The sequence below is a fragment of the Lithobates pipiens genome, unplaced genomic scaffold (genome assembly GCF_037356315.1).
Source record: "Lithobates pipiens isolate NorthernLeopardFrog02 unplaced genomic scaffold, aLitPip1_a1.2 Scaffold_22, whole genome shotgun sequence".
NCBI lineage: Eukaryota > Metazoa > Chordata > Amphibia > Anura > Ranidae > Lithobates > Lithobates pipiens.
In genome coordinates this window covers 257,546,230-257,571,540 of record NW_027507784.1, presented here as the reverse complement: position 1 = coordinate 257,571,540, position 25,311 = coordinate 257,546,230, and the positions used below count along the sequence as shown (strand labels likewise).

Genomic DNA, 25,311 nt, shown 5'->3' with positions numbered 1-25,311 from the left:
GGACAAAGTGCCACGCATGCTCAGATCAAATTCCTAGACCAAAGCTATTGGCTACTAGCCTGAACGTAGTCCCGTCGTAACGAAATAACGTCATCACGTTACGTACGATCGGATTTTCCGACAACTTTGTCCGACCGTGTGTATGCAACACAAGTTTTGGACAAAATCCGTCAGACAAAATCCGATGGATTTTGTTGTCGGAATGTCCGACCGTGTGTACAAGGGCTTACCTCTCCTGAAATCATTAGTTGGCTGTCTCGGAGACACTCTTCTGGTATTGAGGTTTTGTTTTGTTTTTTTGAGTCACTGACCAAAGCAAGCAAACATGCAGACAAGTAATTTTACTGTGCCTTGTCTGTTCTGCATTCTTGTTTTCAGATCAGTAATTCAGACTACTAAAGTGTATACCCCTTCTTTTTTATTTATTTTTTTATTTATTTTATCTGCATCGAAAACTTTAAACTTCATCTCCGAATGAAAATGTTAGGTGCCTGACTTGAGAACAGACCTGCAACAGTTTCTAATTTTCTAACCTGCATGCTCATTTCAGTGACTCAAAGTATAGAAACTAGAGACAGCCTGACTATTATTCTTACAAGGTCAGCAATCGCAGCTTCCATATTTCTCATTTCAGGTTTCATTCAAGGGCATTTGGCCATTTTCTAGAAACTTAAATAGTTTTTAAGAAAATACGGTAATAATTTTGATATAAAACAAGTCCTCCACAAAAAAAAAGTTTTTCTGCTTTGCCTAAATTTTTAATATAGGCCATTAAGTGAGGAGCAAGACTTTAGCGCAGTCCTCAGGGCACATTAACAGGACAGGTTTTTTTTTATTGCCTTAGGGGAGATGCAGACTAAATACTGCAATCACTGAGCAGCAAATTATATTGCCTGTGATGTTTTCTAGTTATCTTACAAACCTGGCCTGTTAGTGGGCCCTGAGGACAGGGTTGATGACCACTGCTTTTAGTGGACGTACATAATTACTGCATTTGTGTTATTGGTCTGGTGCAGGAACAACACCCATGCAGCAAAGGGACACTACTCTTGCTTTTTGTTCCTTTAAATGCCCCTCCTCTGAGCTTCCTCCTCATACTGCTACCTGGCTGCACTGCCTGATTTCAGATATGTGAGTGCCTTTTGGGCCCTTGCTGAAGTCTCCACTATATCTTGTTTTATAAATGTATGTCTTCATGCACCCATTTCCAGCACTACCCAAGCCGAAGGAAAGGGACATGGAGCCAAAGCCATGCCTCTCCTCCCCTCAACAACGATGATTGATGGGGCTCCCAAGTCAGCATAGCTCTTGCTCTTTGTCCCTCTTGGGAACTGCTGCACATCAGACTGTAGTTGCAAGAGGGAGCCAGCATGTACTGTAGACTCCATAGGTCCTGACAGGCACAGGGGCGGGCCACCTATATACCTGGAGTAGGACAACACCGCCGGGGGGGAGCTTGGAGGAGAAATTATAAATTCAAAAGTATGTAAGTTCTTTTATTAGCAGCTCATTTAGCAAACGCAGATGAAAAATGCCTTTTCAGAGTATGGTGATTTCTATTTTTTTTTTTTTTTTGTCTTGAGCTATGACAGCTGAAGAATCTTCAGCATTTAAAACCCTTCTGAGCATGTTGGATGCCTGTGTCTCCCTGGTGCATGTTGTGATTCTGTTGTCCACTAGCCCCTATATCACTTCTGTGTCCTGTATTGACATAGATGTCTGTGGATGGGACCAGGCATCTAACACACCTTAAAGTGTGTCGGATTTTGCGTATTCTTCAGCTGCTGTAGTTCTACAAGAAAAAAATGTGTTCATCTTCGAGGTAAGTAAACTGAAAATCTGTTGGCTAGAATTTAGAATATACAAAGCCTACAAGGAATATAATACAAATATTGCAACGGATCTCCCATCAACTGTCCACCACATGGCCTGGATGTACAGAAATTGGAACATTTTTACAGTAGTTTGACGTGTCCGCACCTACAGGCAAATTGCTCAAGGGTCTTCTCAATTAATAATGCCAGATTGCAACTTACCTTACTAATGAATCCAACTCTGACATTACTAGGTACAGTATTTACAGTGATGAGCACTTTCCTTTGTCCTCTAAAGTCATTAACATTTTACTGTATAAGAAACCACACTGGAAGCTACACTGTAATTGTTTATTGATATCTTACAATAAATATACATTTTTTTTTTTTTTTGTGTAAATCATTTTATCAAACCCATTTTAAAGAAAGCCAAAACACTTAAAAGAAATTAAAAGGCAATGTGTGTGCAGTAGATTTGCCTAATCCGTGTGGTAATGACTAAAGCCAAAAAAATGCAAATCTTTTAAGCTTAAAACTTTTTAAAAGTGATTACTGGTTTTTAGGCTTTTCCCCATTCTATGTTTCTCAGTTCATTTCTTCGAATCTTCCCACTGACTGTTTTCGGTAGTTGCTGAACAAAGTCAATCTGTTGTTTATTCACAAAGACAAATTAAGCAATTATATTTAAAAATAACACACATTGCAGCTTAGTAAGCATTATATAAATATATATTGGGGTAAGAAAAAAAACTTGCCTTGTACATGTCGTTTATATTATAACGTATTGTGTTAACACAACATTATACAAAGTATAACAAACCTCTAATCTCTACCTTTATTAAGTTGTGCACTCATAATACTATTCTATACCTGGATCCCTCATTGCACTCACAACAAAATGCCATGATGTACTCAAAATACCATGTCTCGATCCTTTTGTGTACTCGTAACAAAATCCCTGAATCCACTAATGTACCCATGCCTGGATACTTCAATACACTCATAATAAAAATAAATAATAAAGCACTTTTAAATCCTGGATCCCTCAAGGTATTTCCAACCTATGGTGTATGCAGGATGTTTATTTAAAATGCAATCAGATTATGATATATTTTATACTGTAAAGTCTCTTGGGGAGAAAGATGTCAAATCAAGTTTAAATTAACCAGTTTTGTATTAAAGCTTTTAAATGGATGACTCATTTGGTATAGTTTCATCGGTGTAATGTTCTACAGGCTTTCATATTAAAAGGTTAAGTTTGGTATTTTGAAGCTGGATTTCAGGCACATATTAAAACTAACAGAAAATGAGCTAATGGTGAACATAAATAAATGTATTGTTTTAATGTTACTTTACATCACCTTTTGACCCGCGTTGTCACCAATTGACCAAACTGCCAACATCTATTACTCCATGAAGTGCACAAGTGCCTTGTTAAAGGCTACTGTGCATTTTCACAGATTCAGGGGTTCACCTTGTCATGTGCTTACTTTTTTTTTTCTTTTTCTTGCTAGTGCATCATTCACAAGCAAAAGGGTAGGGAGCTTGCATTGCTGCATTAATAAAGGGGTATGTCTGGAACTTAGTGCAGAACTGAATGTTAAAAAATGGCCACCAAGTTGGAGCACCTACAGTATCTCACAAAAGTTAGTACACCCCTCCCATTTTTGTAAATATTATATCTTTTCATGTGACAACACTTAAGAAATTATACTTTGCTACAATGTGAGTGTACAGCTTGTATAACAGTGTAAATTTGCTGTCCCCTACAGATAACTTAACACGCAGCCATTAATGTCCAAACCTCTGGCAACAAAACTGAGTACACATGTCCACATTGGGCCCCAAGTGTCAATATTTTGTGTGCCCGCCATTATTTTCCAGCACTGCCTTAACCCTCTTGGGGATGGAGTTCACCACAGCTTTGCAGGTTGCCCCTGGAGTCCTCTTCCACTCTTCCATGATGATATCATGGAGCTGGTGCATGTTAAAGGCCTTGCACTCCTACACCTTCCGTTTGAGGATGCTCAATAGGGTTTAGGTCTGAAGACATGCTTGGCCAGTCCATTACCTTTACCCTCAGCTTCTTTAGCAAGGCAGTGGTCATCTTGGAGGTGTGTTTGGGGTTGTTAACATGTTGGAATACTGCCCTGCGGCCCAGTCTCCGAAGGGAGAGGATCATGCTCCGCTTCAGTATGTCACAGTACATGTTGGAGTTCATGGTTCTCATAAAGAACTGTAACTCCCCAGTGTCAGCAGCGCTCGTGCAGCTCCAGACCGTGACACTCCCACCACCATGCTTGACTGTAGGCAAGACAAACTTGTCTTTGTAATCCTCACCTGGTTGCCACTACACACGGTTGACACCATCTGAACCAAATAAGTTTATCTTAGTCTCATCATACCACAGAACATGGTTCCAGTAATCCATGTCCTTAGTCTGCTTGTCTTCAGGCTTTCTCTTGCATCATCTTTAGAAGAGGCATCCTTCTGGGACAACAGCAATGCAGACCAATTTGATGCAGTGTGTGGCATAGGGTCTGAGCACTGACAGGTTGACCCCCCCACCCCCCACCCCTTCAACCTCTGTAGCAATGCTGGCAGCACTCATACGTCTATTTCCCAAATACAACCTCTGAATATGACACTGACCACGTGCTCTCAACTTCTTTGGTCGACCATGGTGATGCCTGTTCTGAGTGGAACCTGTTAAACCGCTGTATAGTCATGGTCTGCAGCTCAGTTTCAGGGTCTTGGCAATCTTTATAGCCTAGGCCAGTGATGGCGAACCTTGGCACCCCAGATGTTTTGGAACTACATTTCCCATGATGCTCAACTACACTGCAGAGTGCATGAGCATCATGGGAAATGTAGTTCCAAAACATCTGGGGTGCCAAGATTCGCCATCACTGGCCTAGGCCATCTTTATGTAGAGCAACAATTCTTCTTTTTTTCTGATTCTTAGAGAGTTCTTTGCAACGCGGTGCCATGTTGAACTTCAAGTGACCAGTAAGAGAGTGAGAGAGAAAATTTAACACACCTGCTTCCAATTCGCACATGAGACCCTCCCCATTTGCACATGTGACTCGTTAGTAACACTAACGAGTCACATGACACCGGGGAGGGAAAATGGCTAATTGGGCCCATTTTGGACATTTTTACTTAGGGGTGTAATCTTCTCTTTTTTTGCCAGCAGTTTAGCCATTAATGTCTGTGTTGAGTTATTTTGAGGGGACAGCAAATTTACACTGTTATACAAGCTGTACACTAACTACTTTACATTGTAGCAAAGTGTCATTTCTTCAGTGTTGTCACATTAAAAGGTGTAATAAAATAGTTACAAAAATGTGAGGGGTGTACTCCTTTTTGTGAGATACTGTTATGTAACTTTGAACAAGGTTCACAACTGTGGTTTCTCATCATATGCATATAATAATATTCATTCCATGTATGCTGGGAAACAATCATTACAGGCCAGGTGTTTTTGAGGATTATGGAGTACAGCATTAATCCTTTACCTTTTGGATTACTCCTATATAGAATCGAAAAAAGTGTAGTACAGCCTATTTTCTGTTCACCCAAAGTGATATTTTAGTATGTTTATTTGTAGGTCAAAGCCTACAGCCAAATTTCCCTAAGATATTCCAGTAGCTCTGTGAGTGTTGGGTGATGAAATCACAACCTGTTGCATTCTCTATGGTATAAAATAAAGAATACAATAAGAATTTTGGGTAACCCTCATAATGGTTACAATAGGTTTGGAGACCTGGCAACAGATGTAACCAATAGGTAGTTTAACACTCCAGCATCTACCAAGCATTCAAATACCAGTTCTGGGTGGATTGGCTCTTTGCATTGTATAGGTTACCTTTCTTGGATACTTGTAGGGGGCTGTCACTTTTTTGACATGTTCCTGTAATTCTGATATCAGTTTCCCTGGATCCTGATCACTGTATGTAGGAGAAAGGACAACAAAGGCCTTCACAACCTGTGGGGTGAACATTTAGATTTAGAAGTAATTGTGTCCTCCTTTCAATGCACAAAATGTTATGCTGTCTAAAAAGAAAATAAGATCATTTGATAAAGGAAATGGGGGAGGGGGTCGGAGCTAGCATCCGGCATGTGAGCAGCACCGAGTCAGAGCTCCGTGCAGGACAACACATCCTTCGACCATCCTGGGTGTCACTGACACTGGTGACAAATGGTGTTGCGCTACCTGAGCTAAATACAATTAAAGTGCCTTATACTTGTGTAAATAGTGGCAGTATTATTGAGTGGAAAAATATATAAGTAATATGCTACCTACAAAGCGTAAGACTAAGCTATCCTAGATTGAAATTAAAGTGCCTTGTGCTTGTATGAAAAATAATAATGTTACGTGAGTGACCCACTCACAGCAGTATCTTCTTCTTAAGTGATATATAAATATGTGATAAAAATATATGCACAATCAAAAAATATAAAGTTTCTCCAACAAATCAGTAAACAGGGATATCCAATGTGTTACAAATCATAAACTGAAGGTATCATGTGCTTTAAATAAACATGAATATCTCCAAGGGGGAGAGAAACATTCCATAAAATATTCCTCCAATTCCGACGCGTATCGTCACTAGTCACGTGACTTCATCAGGGATTCCCTGATGAAGTCACGTGACTAGTGACGATACGCGTTGGAATTGGAGGAACCAGGATACCGGAAGTGACGTTCGCAACACGAGCGGAACGCTCGTTCGTTTTTAAGCTGTGTTTTTACTACATGTTTGTGAGTACCTTTTCAATATATCTTTGTAATAAAATTTACGAACGTACTTCACCATCGGAGCACACCTCTTTCTTTCCTATGAGACCTTTGTGGATGATATTGAAGCCTAAGATCCATATGGAAACTATCTGAAAAGGAAAACCCAGCTGAGGGGGCCAATATCCGTCTACCAGGAATTAGGGCACAATCCCTGGACCCTGTTGCTTGCTTGATTTGCTGTTTACCTTACAGCAGTAAGGTAAGGGGCCACTCTACCTGGTGTGCCGTGTACACTGGAGATACAGGAATCACAAAACACGGTTGCTGGCACCTGTTTTTAAGAAGCACTGAATAAGTCACTGGTCACTTTATTCATTCCGGCTCACATATATATACTGTTTTATTGCATTTTCCCTACTAAGAAGATCACTGAATTAATAATCACTGGTCACTATATTTTATTTATTTGCACCAAAGACTCTATTACATAACTTTTGTGTTTAAGCATGTATTGTGTGTCGCACGTTTTAATATAAGGAAAAATATTTTATGGAATGTTTCTCTCCCCCTTGGAGATATTCATGTTTATTTAAAGCACATGATACCTTCAGTTTATGATTTGTAACACATTGGATATCACTGTTTACTGATTTGTTGGAGAAACTTTATATTTTTTGATTGTGCATATATTTTTATCACATATTTATATATCACTTAAGAAGAAGGAGATACTGCTGTGAGTGGGTCACTCACGTAACATTATTATTTTTCATACAAGCACAAGGCACTTTAATTTCAATCTAGGATAGCTTAGTCTTACGCTTTGTAGGTAGCATATTACTTATATAGTTCTCCCGTTTTAGCACTATCAATTATATCTGACTTACGGACGGGGGGGAGCAACAGAGGGTAGTTAGAGAGAAAGGAATCGGCACACCTAGAAGTATCAGATTTTTCTAATTGTTCATCTTCCTTTAACTCTGCAATACGTTAATAAAATCATTGTTCAGATAGGCCAATGGTGTGTACAAAAAAAGCACTATTATATTTAAAAATTAAAATGGTCTTTAGTCTTGTGACAGATTCTCTTTAACCACTTACATACCGAAAGATTTCCCCCCTTAATGACCAGGCCATTTTTTGCGATACGGCACTCCGTCACCTTAACTGACAATTGCCTGATTGTGCGATGCTGTACCCAAAAAAGTATTTTTTTCCCCACAAATAGACCTTTCTTTTGGTGGTATTTGATCACCTCTGAGGGTTTCATTTTTTGCTCTATAAACAACAAAAGCGTAAATTTTAAAATTTTGCTATAATAAATATCCCAAAAATATATATTTTTTTAAAAACAAATCAGCTTAGACGAATATGTATTTTTCTACATGTTTCTGGTTAAAAAAAAATTGTGATAAGTGTATATTGATTGGTTTGCGAAAAAGTTATAGCGTCTATAAAATAGGGGATAGATTTATGTCATTTTTATTTTTACATTATTTTATTAGTAATGGCGGAGATCTGCAAATTTTAGTGGGACTGCGACATTGTGGCAGACAGATCAGATACTTTCGACACTTGACATTTTATACAGCGATCAGAGCTAAAAACAGCCACTGTATAAATGTCACTGGCAGGGAAGTGGTTAAGTGTGTTCGCTGGGAGTGTTTCTAACTGTATGGGGGCTGGGCAGACTGGAGGAGGAGAGAGATCGCTGTTCTCTGTAACTTCCCTGTCAGAACGGGTATCTGTCTGTTTACATTGACAGGTCCCCATTCTGGCTCTCGTTCCCACGATCGCAGGTGCCCATCGGACATTGCGGCCATGCACACTACGTCCCCCACTGTACAGCTATTGTTCCCACGATTGCAGGTGGCCAGCTGATATCGCGGCCATGTGCATTAGGTCCCCCACTGTACAGCAGGAGCCAACGTTCACCTATGGCGATTTGCAGGAATATGCCGACCTGCTGCCATAGAACGACGGTGGCTGGTCGGCAAGTGGTTAAACAATGAACATTTAGGCAATCAAAGTAGTCTGTTTTCTTCAAAGGCAACTTTTATGTCCTGTGTGGACAGTTTCGCATTCAGATTTTATAAACCTATGCGGATCAACTTTATTATAAAGATGAATTATATTATTAAGTATATTGTGAAAGTATTGTCATATACCTCGCCTCTGATTGGGTCTGGACTGCTGACCACTGCAGATTCACCAACAGCGGGATGCTCTATCAGAGCACTTTCTATTTCAAATGGCCCAATACGATACCTAAATAACAGAAATGTTAAATCGTAATCTCAGTCAGTTATCTCGCCAGTGAGGGCACAGACACTACCCTACCCCTCTCTATCAAAACCTAGAAAGGGAAAAAAAAGGTTTTGGCTGGAGTTACAGTTTAACAACTTTTCAAACTACGCCATATTTTCCATCTTATTTTCTAATTGTTTCTTGGCCCAACTTCACATATATAAACAACAAATAATTCGTACATATATGGCATTGCTGTGACTGTCAGGAACAGTATATTTTATTTTTCGGGTAAATCATTGTAATGGCAAGAAATATACAGCTATAGTTTAAAATTTCTACTATTATGTGCCAGTTTTGCTTTGATAATAAAGAGAGCCATTAATATCTGCTACCAAATGAAGGTCCAATATCTCGTTAAATACACTTAGTAGTTGTGATATGTAGTTTTACTGACAGATGCTAAAGTTTCAAAACTGCATTTAGGCATTAAAATTTGTTTCAACTTCAGGCATTAAAATCTAATTTTTATAGTGCTAAAATAATGCTGTAAAAGATCAACGACATAATTTTTATCCATTTGAAAATATATATTTACCCAGAGGACAAGATCACATCATCGGATCGTCCAACAAACCAAAAATAGCCATCTTCATCTTTTATGGCTCTGTCTCCAGTAAGGTAAAAGTCTCCCCTTTGTGTTAAAGCTGTTTTTTCCGGGTCACCCTATTGACATTGAACATCTTATCATTTAGCTTTTGTATAGTACTCAGACTGGACATTAGGGATGAGCTTAGGTGTGTTCAGATCCTAGCCTAAACCCACCTGAGCAAGTCTGCCAAGAAGTTGGCACTGTATTAGGCCAGTCCTAAGCAGCCAAGGCATTCCTCGCTCACAGCTGCATGCCCCGGGGGTTTGGACTAGAATCCAGACACGCCTGAGCTCATCCATACTGGACAGTCATTTATTTAAAGCTCTAACACTGCATTCTTTAGATTTTCAGAGAACAATAGAAATTAATGCAAGCTTTCTTACCGTGTATTGCGAAAAGAGACAAAATGGTTTTTGGGGTTTTATCCGAATTCCAATATCTCCTTCTTGATTTAAGGGTAAAATATTGCCACCACCATCAACAATCTAAAATGATAACGTTCCACTGAAAGGTTAAGACCGTCATTGCATTTTAAGCTTCTCTGAACAGTGATAATGCCTTTCAAGCTGTTAACATGAATAACAGTTTGTTCACTTAGTGTTGAGAGTAGCCCAGTGATTAGACACTCCCCTGCCTACATCAAAAAATGGCTACTAGACGACATCCAGTGAGGGAACATAGAAACGACTGACTCTTCATCAAACCCCAACTGCATGCATGGAAGTGTAAAGGGTGAGATTACATTACTAATAGGAATGTAGCAACATACTCTCTACCCTATGGTTGAGTTAAAATGTCCACCTTTAGTTGACTTTCACTTTAGGGGATATAAGAATGCCAAAATCTCCATTCATTTCAATAGACAGTTTGTACTCCTCTGTACTTCAGAATGTAAAATTGAATGTATAGTTGGCACTGGTTACCTTTCTTAATTTTATGCAGGCCAAACGTTGGCTTTAACAATGTCCTCTATTCTAATTTTTGAAGCTTTTCGCAGGAAATATCACTGTAATTCTCATTTACAATTCAAAATCACCCTGCTTACCTATAGGCGCCCTGTGAGCCTCAAAACACCCGGGGGGGAGATTTTATCAAAACTGGAGCAGCTGTTCAATGCAACCAATCAGCTTCTATCTTCAGCTTGTTCAGTTCAGTTTTGAAAAGAAAGATGGCTCTACTTTTGGTACCTGACGCCAGATGTTCTCCACACTCTTTATCCCTCCAGCTCAGACAGGTGCTGGTGCTGTCAAGAAGCTAAAGGAACCCTTTATCATATATACTGGACTTGCCCCAATATAACACCCTTCTGGACGGAAACTCAGTCTTTAATGTCCTGACTTTTAGAAGCACAGGTACCCAGGACCCCAAAACTATTCCTTCTGGGAATTTCACCCCTACAGATTCCCAAACACTCCAAAAAACGGGGGAGCCTTAACATCCCCATACCCTTCTCCTTCCTACTTTCTCTTTGCTGGACCCTGATGCACTGGCCCTGCTGTTATCAGGCCGAAGTTCATATAATACAGTGTCAACTTTCTGCTCACTTATATGTTTTTATGAACAATAAAAAACAGTTAATTGAAAATGAAAGATAGAAGCTGATTGTTTGCCATGCACAACTGCTCCAGGTTCTGGTTCAGTTTTGATAAATGACTATCATGTAATCTATTATGCAATCAACTAAGACCATGTGGAGAGGAGAGCAATCAATCTCTCAGCCTGTGAAACCCCTGAGCAGACCAGGCTAATCAATCACTACTTCCTTGATTACAGAAGGAACCAACAACAAACTTTACCTAGCATACAACGCTAAGTGGGTGCTACACAAAAAATACAATGTGGCTCTTGTACAGAAAAATTTAGAGACCCCTGGTGTAGAAGTCCACTGTGTGGAAGCAGTGTCCTCTCTGCAGAACATCAACACATTCCTTGTTGTGCTAGACCTCTGGAATCTGCAGGAAGCATGAGCTTTACTGATTGCATAGCCTTAGGTCTAACTCAGGGGACATGTCAAATGTCTACAGAAAGACAAGTTTTTCCACAGAGAGCAAAGGTCCTTTGCTATAGTCTGCTGGTAGGAGGCAGCCTATTCTACTCAGGGTCTGTCTGCTTTCTGATGCACCATGTTTTTTCACTGATTTAAACTGAAAATTTCAAGTAAGTTTCAAATGTATGTCTCTGTATTCTATGGTCAGACCCGTGGGGTATTTGCCCAGGTTGTCACAGGCTAACAAAGTCTCTAAAATATGTTTTATACTATAAAATCATTTTAGAGGCTTAATGAATGATATATAAATACTTACTGAGGTTTATGCAGAACAATAACACAAAATATTTTATTTCAGTGAGTACCTGAACATCATAGGCTGGTGAAGGCTTCCCCATAGATCCAGGTTTTATTTTCATTCCTTTGAATGTTCCACATATCAGCACCTATAGATTAATAAGATTTACATATTGTATGTGTCCAGCACCTGCACCACATGTCAATGTGTATATAGAATAGAAATCAGTATATCTGCTTGCTTGTAGTTGATAAAACTTTTCGCTAAACTGCTAAGGACATGGACATTTGTTTATATCATAACCACTTTTCTCCTCACTCAAATCAATGGGAATAAAAAAAAAGCCAGATGCAGTTTATAAGGCAATCAGATCAATCCCAAAAAAAAGCATCACAAACTGATTTGCAGTTACAAGTTGAATGCACTTACAGTGCCTTGCGAAAGTATTCGGCCCCCTTGAACTTTTCAACCTTTTGCCACATTTCAGGCTTCAAACATAAAGATTAAAAATTTTTTATTTTTTGTGAAGAATCACCAACAAGTGGGACACAATTGTGAAGTGGAACGAAATCTATTGGATAATTTAAACTTTTTTAGCAAATAAAAAAAAAACAAGGGCTCCAACGCGCATGTGTGGGAGTGATGTCATCGAGGCTCTGGCCACTCACAGCGCCGGAGCCCGCGAACCTGGGAAAAAATGCCAGTGGGGGGGGGGGGGGGGGAGGACGACAACATGTCAGCCCTCTCAGTGGCTTCATTCTAAGGTAAGTATGTCATAACTTTTTTTGTTTTTGTTTTTATTCTGCAGTGGTTTACTACCGCTTTGAGGAATTTTCAGATTTCTCCCAGTAACTGTGCTCAGGAGAATATCCTCCATTTAGTATGGAGAGCATGCTGGGTCAGTGGTCTCAACAGTTGTTGGTTGGTAGTTGGAAAGTAACTCCTGCTCTAATCATCTCAAACATTATCTTTATTTCTTGGCCTGGGTTGAACACATTGATGTTAGTTGTGTTTCCCCAGGGAAGTATACATTCCCACCAAGAATTATTGTAACTGAGCCTAGGTTCTCACTGACAGCGGGAATGAAATTGTGCGAGTTCAGCTGAACTCGCACAATTTCATTCTCGCATGTCCGTCCCGACTTCGGGGGCGATTTCAGAGACATTCCCTGAAGTCGCCAAAAGCAGTACTAAAACTACTTTTGGGAATCGGATTTGGATATTTTTGTACTTGCCATAAAATCTTTCATAAAGAGGGACACAGGAATGAAGTATTTTAATTCCATATGAGTTATACTACTGCCTCCAGAAGGTTTGGGCACTGACTGGCAAACAAAAAAAAATGATGCCAGCCCCATATCACCCTGCCTCTTGTAAGCAAGCAGTGCTTAACACCAAAAACACGAAGGGGTAGGACCTGTGTCCCTCAATAGACTTGAAGTGTAAGTTCACCTTTACAGAAAATCTGTAAGCTGAACTTACACTGAACCCTGTCCCCACCCCTCCGGTTCTGCTAATATGGAGTCCGGCAATTGTTTGTTCTGACACATCGGATAGCCGCTTTACCAGTCAGGTGATTTGAAATCCCTGCGTCTTTCTCTCCTTTTCGCCCGTGGTGACAGGACAGCCTATGCAGGTTCTGATTGGTCCAGTTAGAATACTCCTGACAAGGAATGTTTTGGAGATTAAGCCGAGGAGTATTCTAAGCCCCGGACTGGTGAGGCGGTGATCCAGGGTGTCAGTGCAGCTGATCGCTGGCGCCAGGTCAGTTGGACCGGGGAGTAATGGGGAGGGGGTCATGTGTAAGTTCACCTTACAGATTTTTACTGTTGTACTGTTTTTTTTTTTTAACTTACCCTTTAAAGAAAAAATGTTTACAGTGAGTACAAAAATCTTATTCTTTTTATCATCCATCAAGGGACACAAGAATGAAGAAATTATTTGAACATATGTGGTGTCCAAAAGCAATCCAAATTATGGGCGGGCAATAGCAACCAATGAGAAATCCAATAGATATGACAATAAAAGCATGCAAAGGACTTGCCTGAACAAACCTAGAGAAAAAAATATATAGATATTGCCACTAACAAGAGAAGGCAGTGATGTATTTCTGGTGTTCCAGAGTAGAGCAGATAATACCACAAAAGGAACAATTTTATATAAAAGAAACAGAAGGCAGAGAACAATCAATTAACAACCATAGGGAAAAACAGATGGTAGAAAATGTAGATCAACTGCTGTAGTGGTGAAACAATATGAATGTTTTCTAGGATACCTAACTCTTGATATCAGGTGAAGGAATGCTAGACAAACAATGTCCAGATCAAAAATTAACTGAAGGTTGAAGTAGGACACTTAGAACCCTTGACATTAGGGAAGGTAGATACATAATATGATAGAGCACTCATTAACCATGAGAAAACCTTCAGTATGAAAACAAATATGGTAAAGTGCCAAGTTTCAAAAGGAAGGGGTGGAAAGATCCACACAACCATAAAAAAACTAAGGGCTGAGGACACTGACGTAATATATGTACAAGGAAGACGCGGAGATCTTCTGACTCACATCAATAAAAGATGCAGAGATGTGAAAATGTTAACAAAACCTGATTATATGCAATCACTGGACACTTTATTGGGTATACCTTCTATTGTTTGGCCGATTAGCAATTTGTGTTACCTATCACATACCAGCAACTCAATGAATTTAGGCATCTAGACATGGTGAAGACGACTTGCTGAAGTTCAAACCGAGCATCAGCATAGGGAAGGAAGGGGATTTAAGTGACTTTGAACGTGGCATGGTTGTTGGTGCCATGCGGACTGGTCTGAGTATTTCAAAAACTGCTGATCTACTGGGATTTTCACTCTCAACCATCTCTCGGCTTTATAGAGAATGGTCTGAAAAAGAAAATATCCAGTAAGCGGCAGTTGTGTGGACAAAAATGCCTTGTTGATGTCAGAGGTTGGAGAAGAATAAGGCAGACTGGTTCAAGATGATAGAAAGGCAACAGTAACGGAAAGAACCACTCGTTACAACCAAGGTATGCAGAATATCATCTCTGAACGCACAACACATTGAACCTTGAAGCAGATGGGCTACAGCAGCAGAACACCACACTGGGTGCCACTCTTGTCAGCTAAGAACAGGAAATTGGGGCTACAATTCGCACAAGCTCAGAAAAATTGGATAATAGAAGATTGGAAAAACGTTGCCTGGTCTGATTAGTCTCGATTTCAGATTCAAATGGTAGGGTCAGAATTTGGCATAAACAACATAAAAGCATGGATCCATCCTGCCTTGTGTCAACGGTTTAGGCTGGTGGTGGTGGGGTAATGGTGTGGGGGATATTTTCTTTGCCCCTTAGTAACAGTTGAGCTTCATTTAAATGCCACAGCCTACCTGAGTATTGTTGCTGACCGTGTCCATACCTTTATGATTGTACCCATCTTCTGATGGCTACTTCCAGCAGGATAATGCACTATGTCACAAAGCTCAAATCATCTCAAACTGGTTTCTTGGACATGAAAATGAGTTCACTGTACTCCAATGGCCTCCACAGTCACCAGATCTCACTCCAATAGAGCACATTTGGGATGCGGTGGAACAGGAGAGTCGCATTATGGATGTGCAGCCAACAAATCTGCAGCAACTGCGTGATCCTATCATGTCAATATGGACCAAAATCTCTGAGGAATGTTTCCAACACCTTGTTGAATCTATGCCAATAAGAATGAAGGCAAAAGGGGGTCCAACCCAATACTAGCCAGGTGTATCTAATAAAGTGGCCGGTGAGTACATATTTACTGTATAGAGGGCTTCCCACTTAAAAGAACAAATAGTTTTGTCCTGCATGTAGATAGTGTAGACACTATGGGGGTTTTTTATGACAGACAAATACGTTTAACTCTAAATCTAAGGGGTAGAACTGAAATTAGTGGAAGCTCTGCTGATTTTATCATCTAATCATGTGCAAGCTAAAATGCTGTTTTTTATTTTCCTTGCATGTCCCCCTCGGATCTACAGTGGCTGCACTTCCAAGTGCACTTTCAAATGCACTTGCAGTGCAAAGTGGAGTTTCCTTTAGTAAATAACCCTCTATGAGACTGCCAACACTCCTCAGAGTAGGAGAACAGATTCTAGACCAGGGGTCTCTGAACTTTTTAAAACAAAATGTCCAGTTTACTCTCCTTCAGGCCTTAGAGGGGCTGCACTGGCCAGTGTGAGTAGAAAATGTCCCAGCATCAGTGGGAGCAAACAATTATTAGTTTTAACAGGAGGAACAGTGCCCATTGGTTGGTATGAATGGGAGGAATAATGCCCCATCGATAGTGTCAGTGTGAGGAATGGTGCCTCATCATTTGTCTCAATTGGAGGAACATTCTGCTAAGGGCTGAATAGAGGCACGTAAATGGCCATATCTGGCCCCCGAGTTGTAGTTTGGAGACCACTGTCCTAGACAGTGACAGGTGGACTATGACATTTTCTCAGGAAAAGAGGGTACGGCACACTCTATTGAAGTGTAAGCAGGGGTGTAATGCTGGTGAGCAAGTCCAGAAATTACAAAAACAATGAATTATCATAGACACACAATAAAAGAACATAAGGAGGAGGATTACTGTTGAAAACAGGAATGTTTTGGTTCTTTAACCAAAAAATACTCAGGAAAGTATGATTATTTGGTTCGACACAAAAGATAATAGATTGAGCGTGGAAATTACTACCAAAACTGTTTTATGACCTCAGTGACTCTTTCCTTCCCATTTCATAGCTCTCCTTTTTATCTGACTAACATTCTCCCTTTAGTTACTATGTGATGTGTTTTTATTTTGTTTTTGTTCTATTCAAAGATTGCTGTTCTTAACATTTTGTTAATGGTTTGCGTATAAGTATTGCTTGGACCTTAGAAGATGGAGTAGTCCCTAAAGTTTGTCCTAAAAATGTAACCATATCACAGATATACTCAACTGTGTTATTTCTTGAAATAGAAAAATCTTATCATGATGTCCCCTGCTGAGACTAATCTGTTGCAGTATGTCGGCATGGCTTCTGGTCCATTGGGTAACTTGCATGCAAGACTGGGTGCCCTAACTAAAGTATGATTGCAATTGGGACCTTTTTTCTAGGTTAACTGGTATAGAAAGGTTAATAACTCCCTCTGTTAATTCTACTCTGAATCGGATGCGATATAGGATACTTTCACATTGAGGCAGTTTTCAGGTGTTTTGATGCTAAAATAGCACCTGAAAACTACCTCTCATGCCTCCCCAGTGTGAAAGCCCGAGTGCTTTCACACTGGGGCGGTGCGCTTGCAGGACGGGAACAAAAAGTTCTACAAGCAGCATCTTTGGGGCGCCCCTGCCCATTGGAATTAATGAGCAGCGCTTCCCAAAGCACCGATACACAGGTGCTATTCACCCCTTTTTCAGCCACTAGCGGGGGTTAAAAGCACCCCACTATCAGCTGAAAAGCGCAGCTAAAATGATGGTGAAACACCAATAGAATCTAGAGTCTAGCTGTAATAAATACGTTTTACTGAAAGATTACTTACAGTTTCAGTTTGGCCATAGCCTTCATAAATGTCTAGTCCAGTGGTGTCTTTCCATTGCTCCATTACCTGGGGGTTGATGGGCTCTCCGGCACTTACACAGTGTTTAAGGCTCTTGAACTTATAACTAAAGAAAAATATATATTGGATTCTTGTTTAAGATTTTTCTATACTCTATATTCTTATTGTCTATAAAACACTTACAATATAAAACATGGAATACATTATTATTTGTTCCCAGTAATGACAAGAGTTAGGTAAAACTTTTGCTTTACTTTTTAGCTTAGAGTGGAGAGGGATTAAAACAGCTGTCAGGTTTTTAGTGTTCCCTATTCCACCATTAGGTACATTCTCCATCTCTAAGTCCTGTTTACCATTCTAACCAAAAGTGCTAATAAAAGAAAATCCAACATTTTGGGTTCTCCCCACAACAGGAATAGTGGGAATATCTTGCAATGGGTTCACTAGTTCTGATGACAACAGATTCCTTCATTTCAGAGGGATTTTCCCTTACTACTTGTTTTGGCTACAGGACAGGAAGTGAAAGGTAATCTCCCCAATGGGGGCACAGATGTCCAAAATAAACCTCCTTACCCCTCCCTTACTCTATCCAAAAAAAGAAAAAAAAAGCCTTTCCCTTAGTTCTAATTTAGTTGTAGATAACAGGAAATGTGAATATTATAATGTGAAATTTCAGATAAATAACTTATTACAGCTCCTATACTTAAAAAAAAAAACCTCACTAGACCCCACCATAACTTAAGACCCATCTCCCATTTGCCTCCAAGCTCACTGAACACCTCATCAGATTTCCCAGTAGAAGTTCCTATTGGAGGAAACGCATCGGGCGAGGTACTCTATTCCCCATATTGCTTTTATCACATGTGATTGTTTTTATACATTTTTTTGTACATTGGTTTTTACCTATTAAAAGCCGTCTTTTGACCTGCACTATCGGAGCCCCCCCCTTTTTTCTTTTTTATGTGTACCGATGCAAATGCTGCTGAGCTTCACCATTTGGTTCCAGCACCCTCATTAGGGTTGGTTTTGGTCATTAATTTACCATCACTGGAGTTGCTGTCCTGGTACCGCCTGCAGTATCCATTATATCCATGGTCGATACCATGTGAAGTTGGAGTAAGGCCAATCTGGGAATTTCCTGACATCATATATACAGTCATCGTGGAGCTGTCCCATGGGTGCATTCACTGATTGACTCGTTGTCTTATGATAGTCGAGTCCAACATCTCTGATAAGCGTATATGAACCTTGATGTTTATTTTGAAGACGCCTACAGTTTGATGACTCTCGGGGCTGTGCGACATCCTGTGTATTCACCTACGTGTCTAGATGGACATTTGGTGTCTCATTTACCTCTATGTGGACTTTTTCTCACTTATTTTTTGTTTGATTAATCTTATTCACAAGTTTGCACTGTTTATATGTTTGGTTTAGCGCTACATATTCACCACTAGTGCACATAAAAGCCCAATGAAGAAGGAAGTGACCTCAAAGGAAATGCAAGCTTAGGAAAAATGAACTGTAAATGTGCTTAAAAATGTGCGCCAAATGCACGTCACTGCACATGCAAAAACATGCATTTTCTGGTGTGAATCGGCTCTAATGCTGCGTACACACAATCGGAATTCTCATCGGAAAAAGCTCTGATGGTTTTCCCGACAGATACGGCTCAAGCTGTCTTGCCTACACACGTTCACACCAAATTCCGATCGTTTATAATGTGGTGACGTACGACACGACTAGAAAAAGAAAGTTCAATAGCCAATAGCTTCTGTCTCATAGTTGAACCTGAGCATGTGTGATTTTTGGCGTGTTGGAATTGCATACACACGATCGGAATTACTGATAGAAAGTTTTTCTGTCGGGAAAATTTAAAACATGCTATCAATTTTTGGCTGGCGGCAATTCGGACAGCTAAATTTCCAATGGAGCATACACACGGTCGCATTTTCCGATGAAAAGCTCTCATCTGTATTTTTCTGGCCAGAATTCCGATCGTGTCTATGCGACATAAGAGACTCATACAAATATGAATTGGTGAGTTTGTTAGAAGAATCACAACCTCTCTTCTATATAGAATAAAGCTACAACTGCAAGTACAGTGTAACAATCCATCTTAAAAGTTACTATCTTTCACAATGCTTCTGTGGCTAATGGTTTACACCATATTACTGCTTTGAAGTTTTTTATTATATCTTGTGCAAAACATATTTTTACCTATCAAGGTTGTGTAGCACCATCATGCGATAAAGAGTCGGAGCTGAGCAGAATGTTGTGACTGGGTACTTGACAAGTGTCTGTATAAAAAAAAAAAAGAGAAGCATATTTGTTTCCATGAAACACAGTATGTTACTTAATATAGTATATAACATCTGTGATAAAAATTGCTTGTTTACATAATGGCTTTACAATACTGCCTTTACATAGAACAATACGTGAGCTTACCAAAGCCTGAATTATACTTCTTATGTGTACAAAAAATTTAAATCAATGCCAGGAAAAGTAAAATACAGAACAGAAAATGCTGGCTAGTTTATCAAGGTTACTATTTGCAAAACTTTAGAAAGTTGTGTACATTTCCTTTACAAATCAGCCAGCTCTATTCTTTCAAAACTTTAACCTGAAAAAGGTCAATAAAGCAGAGCAAGTAATTGCTGATGGAAACAATGCAGGTAGTCTTCTTTTAGACTTCTTCCCTTAATTAGATCTTCAGACATAAAATCTTTAATTTACTTACAGTATGTTTCTCAATAGCCACAAAGAATATAACTCCACTTTGTGTACATCAAAGGCCTTTATAAATCCAGTTATCACCTTGCAAAAATAGCAGTGGCATCATCACTGTCCTGTACATAGCCTGTTTAGAAAGCAGAGATGTGGGAAGGACCCAGAAAGCCCCACCCACTACAGGCTGCCTGCAGAAACTACAGAAGTGGGAGGATACAAGACCAGTCACCCTGCACAAGAAGAAAGAGCAGCAGTGACCAGTCTTTATTAGAGGAAGCCCTCGCATAGAGGCAAAGTTTCACATTGGATTACAGATCATATCTGGCAGATATACATAAAACACTCCAAGATTAATTAATTAGTAATAACAAACATGCCTCTTGTATTTAAACAGGGTTCAGCTTTAGTAAAATAAGACCTAAAGTTTCAATGCAGACAACGGGTGTTTGCATTGTGTCTACTGTGTGTATATGAACAGTTCTGATGCTCAGCTTTAATGGACCTCTTGCCTTTATGATTATGCCTGTTACCCATTTATGGAAAAATCTAGAAAATAAAAATGCATAGCTGAACTGTTTACTTTATGCAAAATCAACACTTTTTATGGGCTTGCACCAGTTTCGGAAAATGCAGTATTCTTATGCCGCATACACATGATCGGAATTCTCATCGAAAAAGCTATGATGGTTTTTCTAAACGGAATTTTGCTCAAACTTGGCTTGCATACACACGTTCACACAAAAGTTCACTGAACTTTCAACCGGAAAGAACGCAGTGATGTACAGCACTACGACAAGGAAAGATAATGAAGTTTAATGCTTCCGAGCATGCGTCAAATTGTTTCCGAGCATGTGTAGGAATTTTGTGCATCGGAATTGCTACAGACAATCGGGATTTCAGATCGAAACTTTTTCCATCTGAAAAATTGAGAACCTGCTCTCAAGCTTTTGCTGGCAGAAATTCGGGCGCAAGATTCCGATGGAGCATACACACGGTCGCATTTCCCATGTCTTTTGCTGGCCGAATTTCTGATCGTGTGTACGCGTCATAAGATATAGGTATATGGTGTACAGGTCATCTGCCTGTAGGTATAGCAAGCATGGCTGACATTTTGATATACAAAGGCTTTTAAAAAAAAAAGGACATTAAACAGGACTAAGCCCTACTGTGAGTTTTGAGTAGAAAACTAAATGCGTATAAGAGTTTAGAAAACATTTTATGTGCTTTACATTTCCCAAGCTTCCTGTGGAATCTACACCATATAAATGTGCCTAAAGGTGGCTGACTGTACATACACAAGTCAAACACCTAATGATTGTTATTAAAATGACTGTTGTACAAACCAACAAGTTAATTTCAAGCAAACTTGCATATTTGTTCCTATGGAGGAGGTAATGGGGGACGCTGCTGGTTGGCTGGAGCCTGTCATAAGGGGAAGACTGGCAAACAGCCAGTAAAATCTATTTTGCCAAATCCATTCTTCCCCTAAACAGAGGGTCAACCTAGAAGGCCTACAGACATATGAATGGTTCCTGATAAGAGTGTAAATGGATCGAATCAGGTAAACATGAACAAATTTGCAGACACATTTATCTAATTGTAGTTGAAAACCTTGGGAATGTGACCTGTGTGTACATAGTCTACGCAGACTTCATCAACTTTTACTCTTCAAAACTATCTTTACTAATGATTCATAATCTGGTATATGATCACTGTTCCATTAGACTACTTTCATGTGACTTACTTCCAAAATGACTTCTGCATCAAATCTTGGCATACCGTGGGCAAATACACATGAACCTTGGATCCAAGGAGAGAAGACGCTACTCCAAGCTGACTTTGCCCAGCCTGTATCTGAAGCATTCCAAAACACATCTGAAGGTAACAAGTCCAGCCAATACCTACAAAAGGAAACCACTACTGCTTACTATTTTTATTGTAATATAGTTATAATACATTGATAAAGATGTCCAATACTTATTTTACCTGCTGTATATACTGTGCATATGGGGAAATACATAGAGTAAAATATATCAGAAAAGTGTGACCATTTGTAAAATGGGAGGTTATATAAGCATAAACAAAATGTCTTTCCAAACATAGAACTTTCAAAACATCACAAAAACTTCTTCTGACAATACTTGAATATGTGAGGAAGCCCACATGCTTGCCATGTCTGTAGTACATATGTCTGTGCAGTTGCCTTTTCTCTAACCCTGTACTGTAGTTGTGTCCCAGGCATGCACAATGGCGAATAGCCTCAGGTTACCCAGAATTGTGAGAAAGTTTATTATTCCTATTGTCTTTGTTCTTTACCAGTGAAAATCACTTTGTGCTGCAAGCAACTTGCTCAGTCTGATTAACCACATCAATACTGGACACTTTTACCCCCTTCCTGCTCAGGCCAAATTTCAAGTTTCAGCACTGTCACATTTTGAATGACAATTGCATTGCCATGCAACGCTGTACCCAAATTAAATTTTTATAATTTTTTTGAGACAGATAGAGCTTTCTTTTGGTGGTATTTAATCACAACTGGGTTCCTTTAATTTTTGCTAAACAAAGGAAAAAAGACCAATAATTTTTGGGAAAAAAACGTTTTTCTTAGTTTCTGTTATAACGTTTTGCAAATAAGTCGTTTTCCTTCTTCACTGATGTGAGCTGATGGGGCTGCACTGATAGTTGGCACCAATTGGCATTGATGGGACTGCACTGATAACCAGGGTAATGAAGTGTAAACAATGTACTCACTGTGCCCTGTCAGGCTTGCCAGTTATCGGCTCTCCTTTCCTCACACAGAGACAGTGTGTGGGGAAAGGAATGGCGATAACCAGCAAGTCTGTTTACATGTGACCAGCTGTGATTGGACACAGCTGACCACATGGTAAAGGGCTGCTCTTATTGGTCCTTTACTGTGATTTGAGATCAGCTGTGCCCAAAGAATACAGCACTCACAGAGCGAGCCTGATACACCCCCAGGGGGTGCGTGGGAGGACATCCTCCCAGAACTGGAGAGCCGCATTGTAGCCGTCTTTCGGTTATAGCGTGGGCAGGAAGGGGTTAAAGAGATCATGCTATCTGAACTGTCACATATTCTGGATATATTGGGCATTGGAGGAAACCAAAATATTCACTGCAAGGTATTGAAGAATCATAAATAACCTAATGCTACTTGCCTTGCATTAACAGTTAATCCAATGGGAAAACTGCAGTGAGAATGTTCTGTCATCTTTGGAGCGCCAGTCGTTCCACTAGTGAAATAGATAGTCATTGGGTCGGTGCTCCTTGTCCTCACACAGATGTGTTTGTCACTAGCTGCCCTGAAACCAGTTCAAAGAAAGTTTCATATCACAGTTTTAGTGTGTTACAGCAGAAAAGGGTTATTAAAAATAATTACTGGAAAAGCTCTTGGAAACTCAGCCAACCTTCCCTTGGACTTCCAGATACCACCATTTTGTTTTTCAAGCATGGAGCTTGCGCTGCAATGCTGTCTATTACTGGTGCCAGGGCATCATGAGTAATAATGCACTTTGCATCTGATGTCTGTAGTCTGTGTAGAATGTCTTTTGCTGTAAGCTGCGTTGTCCCAGGAATTAAAATCAGACCTGTAATGGAAATGATTATCATTATCACCGTAAAAGCCTCATAGTTATTTTATTCATACTTACTGTGTATTCTTTTGTGGTACTAAACCCAAAATCAAAAATGGATTATATACCTAAAAACTCCTAATTTTGGGGTATTTTTTTTCTTTTTGGAACCTTTTTTGCATGTTTTCGGGACTTCCATCCCATATTGCAGTGGCGAGGTACGTCACTTCCGTGCCCTCCTCCTTCGCCTCTGTTGCCTTCTGGGACCTGTGTGTATCGCAGAAGACAACAAGACCATTCAGAAAGCGCCGTGCAACTTGCGCATGGGCAGTAGGAAACTGAAGGCTTCACTGCCAGTTTCCCTTACTTGCAATGCCGGCACCTGCACTCGAAGCTGCTGGGCAGATTGGCTTCGGGTGCTGACATCGCAGACTCTCTGGATAGATAAGTGTTCTTATATTAAAAGTCAGCAGCTACAGTATTTGTAGCTGCTGACTTAAAAAAAAATGTTTCCCCAGGCCAGAACTCCGCTTTAAGCTGGCCATATATGGTTTGTTTTCTTCATTTAACCAGCACGCTGAATGAAAAAAATAAAACGAACAGCTTCTGCCATGTGCACAATAAAGGTGAATAGAGACTTTGAAGGAGATTTACTAAAACTGGTGCACACAGAATCTGGTGCAGATATGCATAGTAGCCAATCAGCCTCTAGGTTTTGTTGTCAAAGCCTAATTGAACAAGCTGAAGTCGGAAGCTGATTGGTTACTATGCACAGCTGCACCAGATTCTGCGTGCACCAGTTTTAGTAAATCTACCCCATTGTATTTTGACAGCAGGGACTCTCTCCTGTCAGAATACGCTGTTCAGTGACTGCAGCCCATCGGCTGCAACTGCTGATGAGGAGGAGAAATCTTCTGTTCAAATTCATCCAACAGAAGTCAATCATTAGATTGACTTCTGACAAGCAGAAGCAGCCACACATGGACTGCAATTTGGTCGGTCTCTGCTGAACTGGCCAAATTTCAATCCAGCTATAGCCAGCTTAATGCAGTTGCTTTTGGAGGGCTGAGATATACCTCTTATCCTCTACAGGGGTGCTCACAATGGTCAGATTTTATTAACCCCTTCAGCCCTGGAAGGATTTACCCCCTTCCTTACCAGGCCATTTTTTGCGACACTGCACTACGTTGCTTTAACTGACAATTGAAAGGTCATGCAGCTCTGAACCAAAATAAAATTGATGTAATTTTTTCCCACAAATAGAGCTTTCTTTTGGTGGTATTTGATCACCTCTGCAGTTTTTATTCTTTGCACTATAAATTAAAAAAAATGACAATTTTGAAAAAAATCTTTTTTACTTTTTGCTATAATAACTATAAAACATTTAAAAAAAATCTTCATCAGTTTAGGTCAATATGTATTCTTCTACATATTTCTGGTAAACAAAAATCACAATAAGGGTGTATTGATTGGTTTGAGCAAAATTTATCGTGTCTACAAAATAGGGAATAGATTTGTGGCCTTTTTATTATTATTCAGGTTTTTTTACTAGTAATGGGGGCGATCAGCGATTTTTATCGGGACTGCAACATTGCAGCAGCCAGATCAGACACTTTTGACACTTTTGTTTTGGGACCACTGACATTTATACAGCAATTAGTGCTATGAAAATGCACTGTGAGAA

At 39.8% G+C, this 25,311-nt stretch overlaps 1 protein-coding gene across 1 annotated transcript in view; it reads right to left on the bottom strand.

Moving 5' to 3' along the window:
• Window positions 1-2,151: 2,151 nt before the first annotated feature.
• The window catches only part of LOC143924594 (acyl-coenzyme A synthetase ACSM3, mitochondrial-like), a 42,828-nt gene continuing 19,668 nt past the window's right edge, over window positions 2,152-25,311 (bottom strand). Inside the window, exons 4-14 of the mRNA XM_077448986.1 lie at window positions 23,435-23,642; window positions 23,214-23,357; window positions 21,782-21,938; window positions 19,528-19,607; window positions 17,293-17,416; window positions 11,810-11,890; window positions 9,841-9,942; window positions 9,404-9,531; window positions 8,727-8,826; window positions 5,683-5,802; window positions 2,152-2,460 (exon numbers count right to left, since the gene is read on the bottom strand). Coding sequence (XP_077305112.1) covers window positions 2,374-2,460; window positions 5,683-5,802; window positions 8,727-8,826; window positions 9,404-9,531; window positions 9,841-9,942; window positions 11,810-11,890; window positions 17,293-17,416; window positions 19,528-19,607; window positions 21,782-21,938; window positions 23,214-23,357; window positions 23,435-23,642 — 1,331 coding nt within the window. The 3' untranslated portion in view covers window positions 2,152-2,373. The remainder of the gene's footprint in view (window positions 2,461-5,682; window positions 5,803-8,726; window positions 8,827-9,403; window positions 9,532-9,840; window positions 9,943-11,809; window positions 11,891-17,292; window positions 17,417-19,527; window positions 19,608-21,781; window positions 21,939-23,213; window positions 23,358-23,434; window positions 23,643-25,311) is intronic.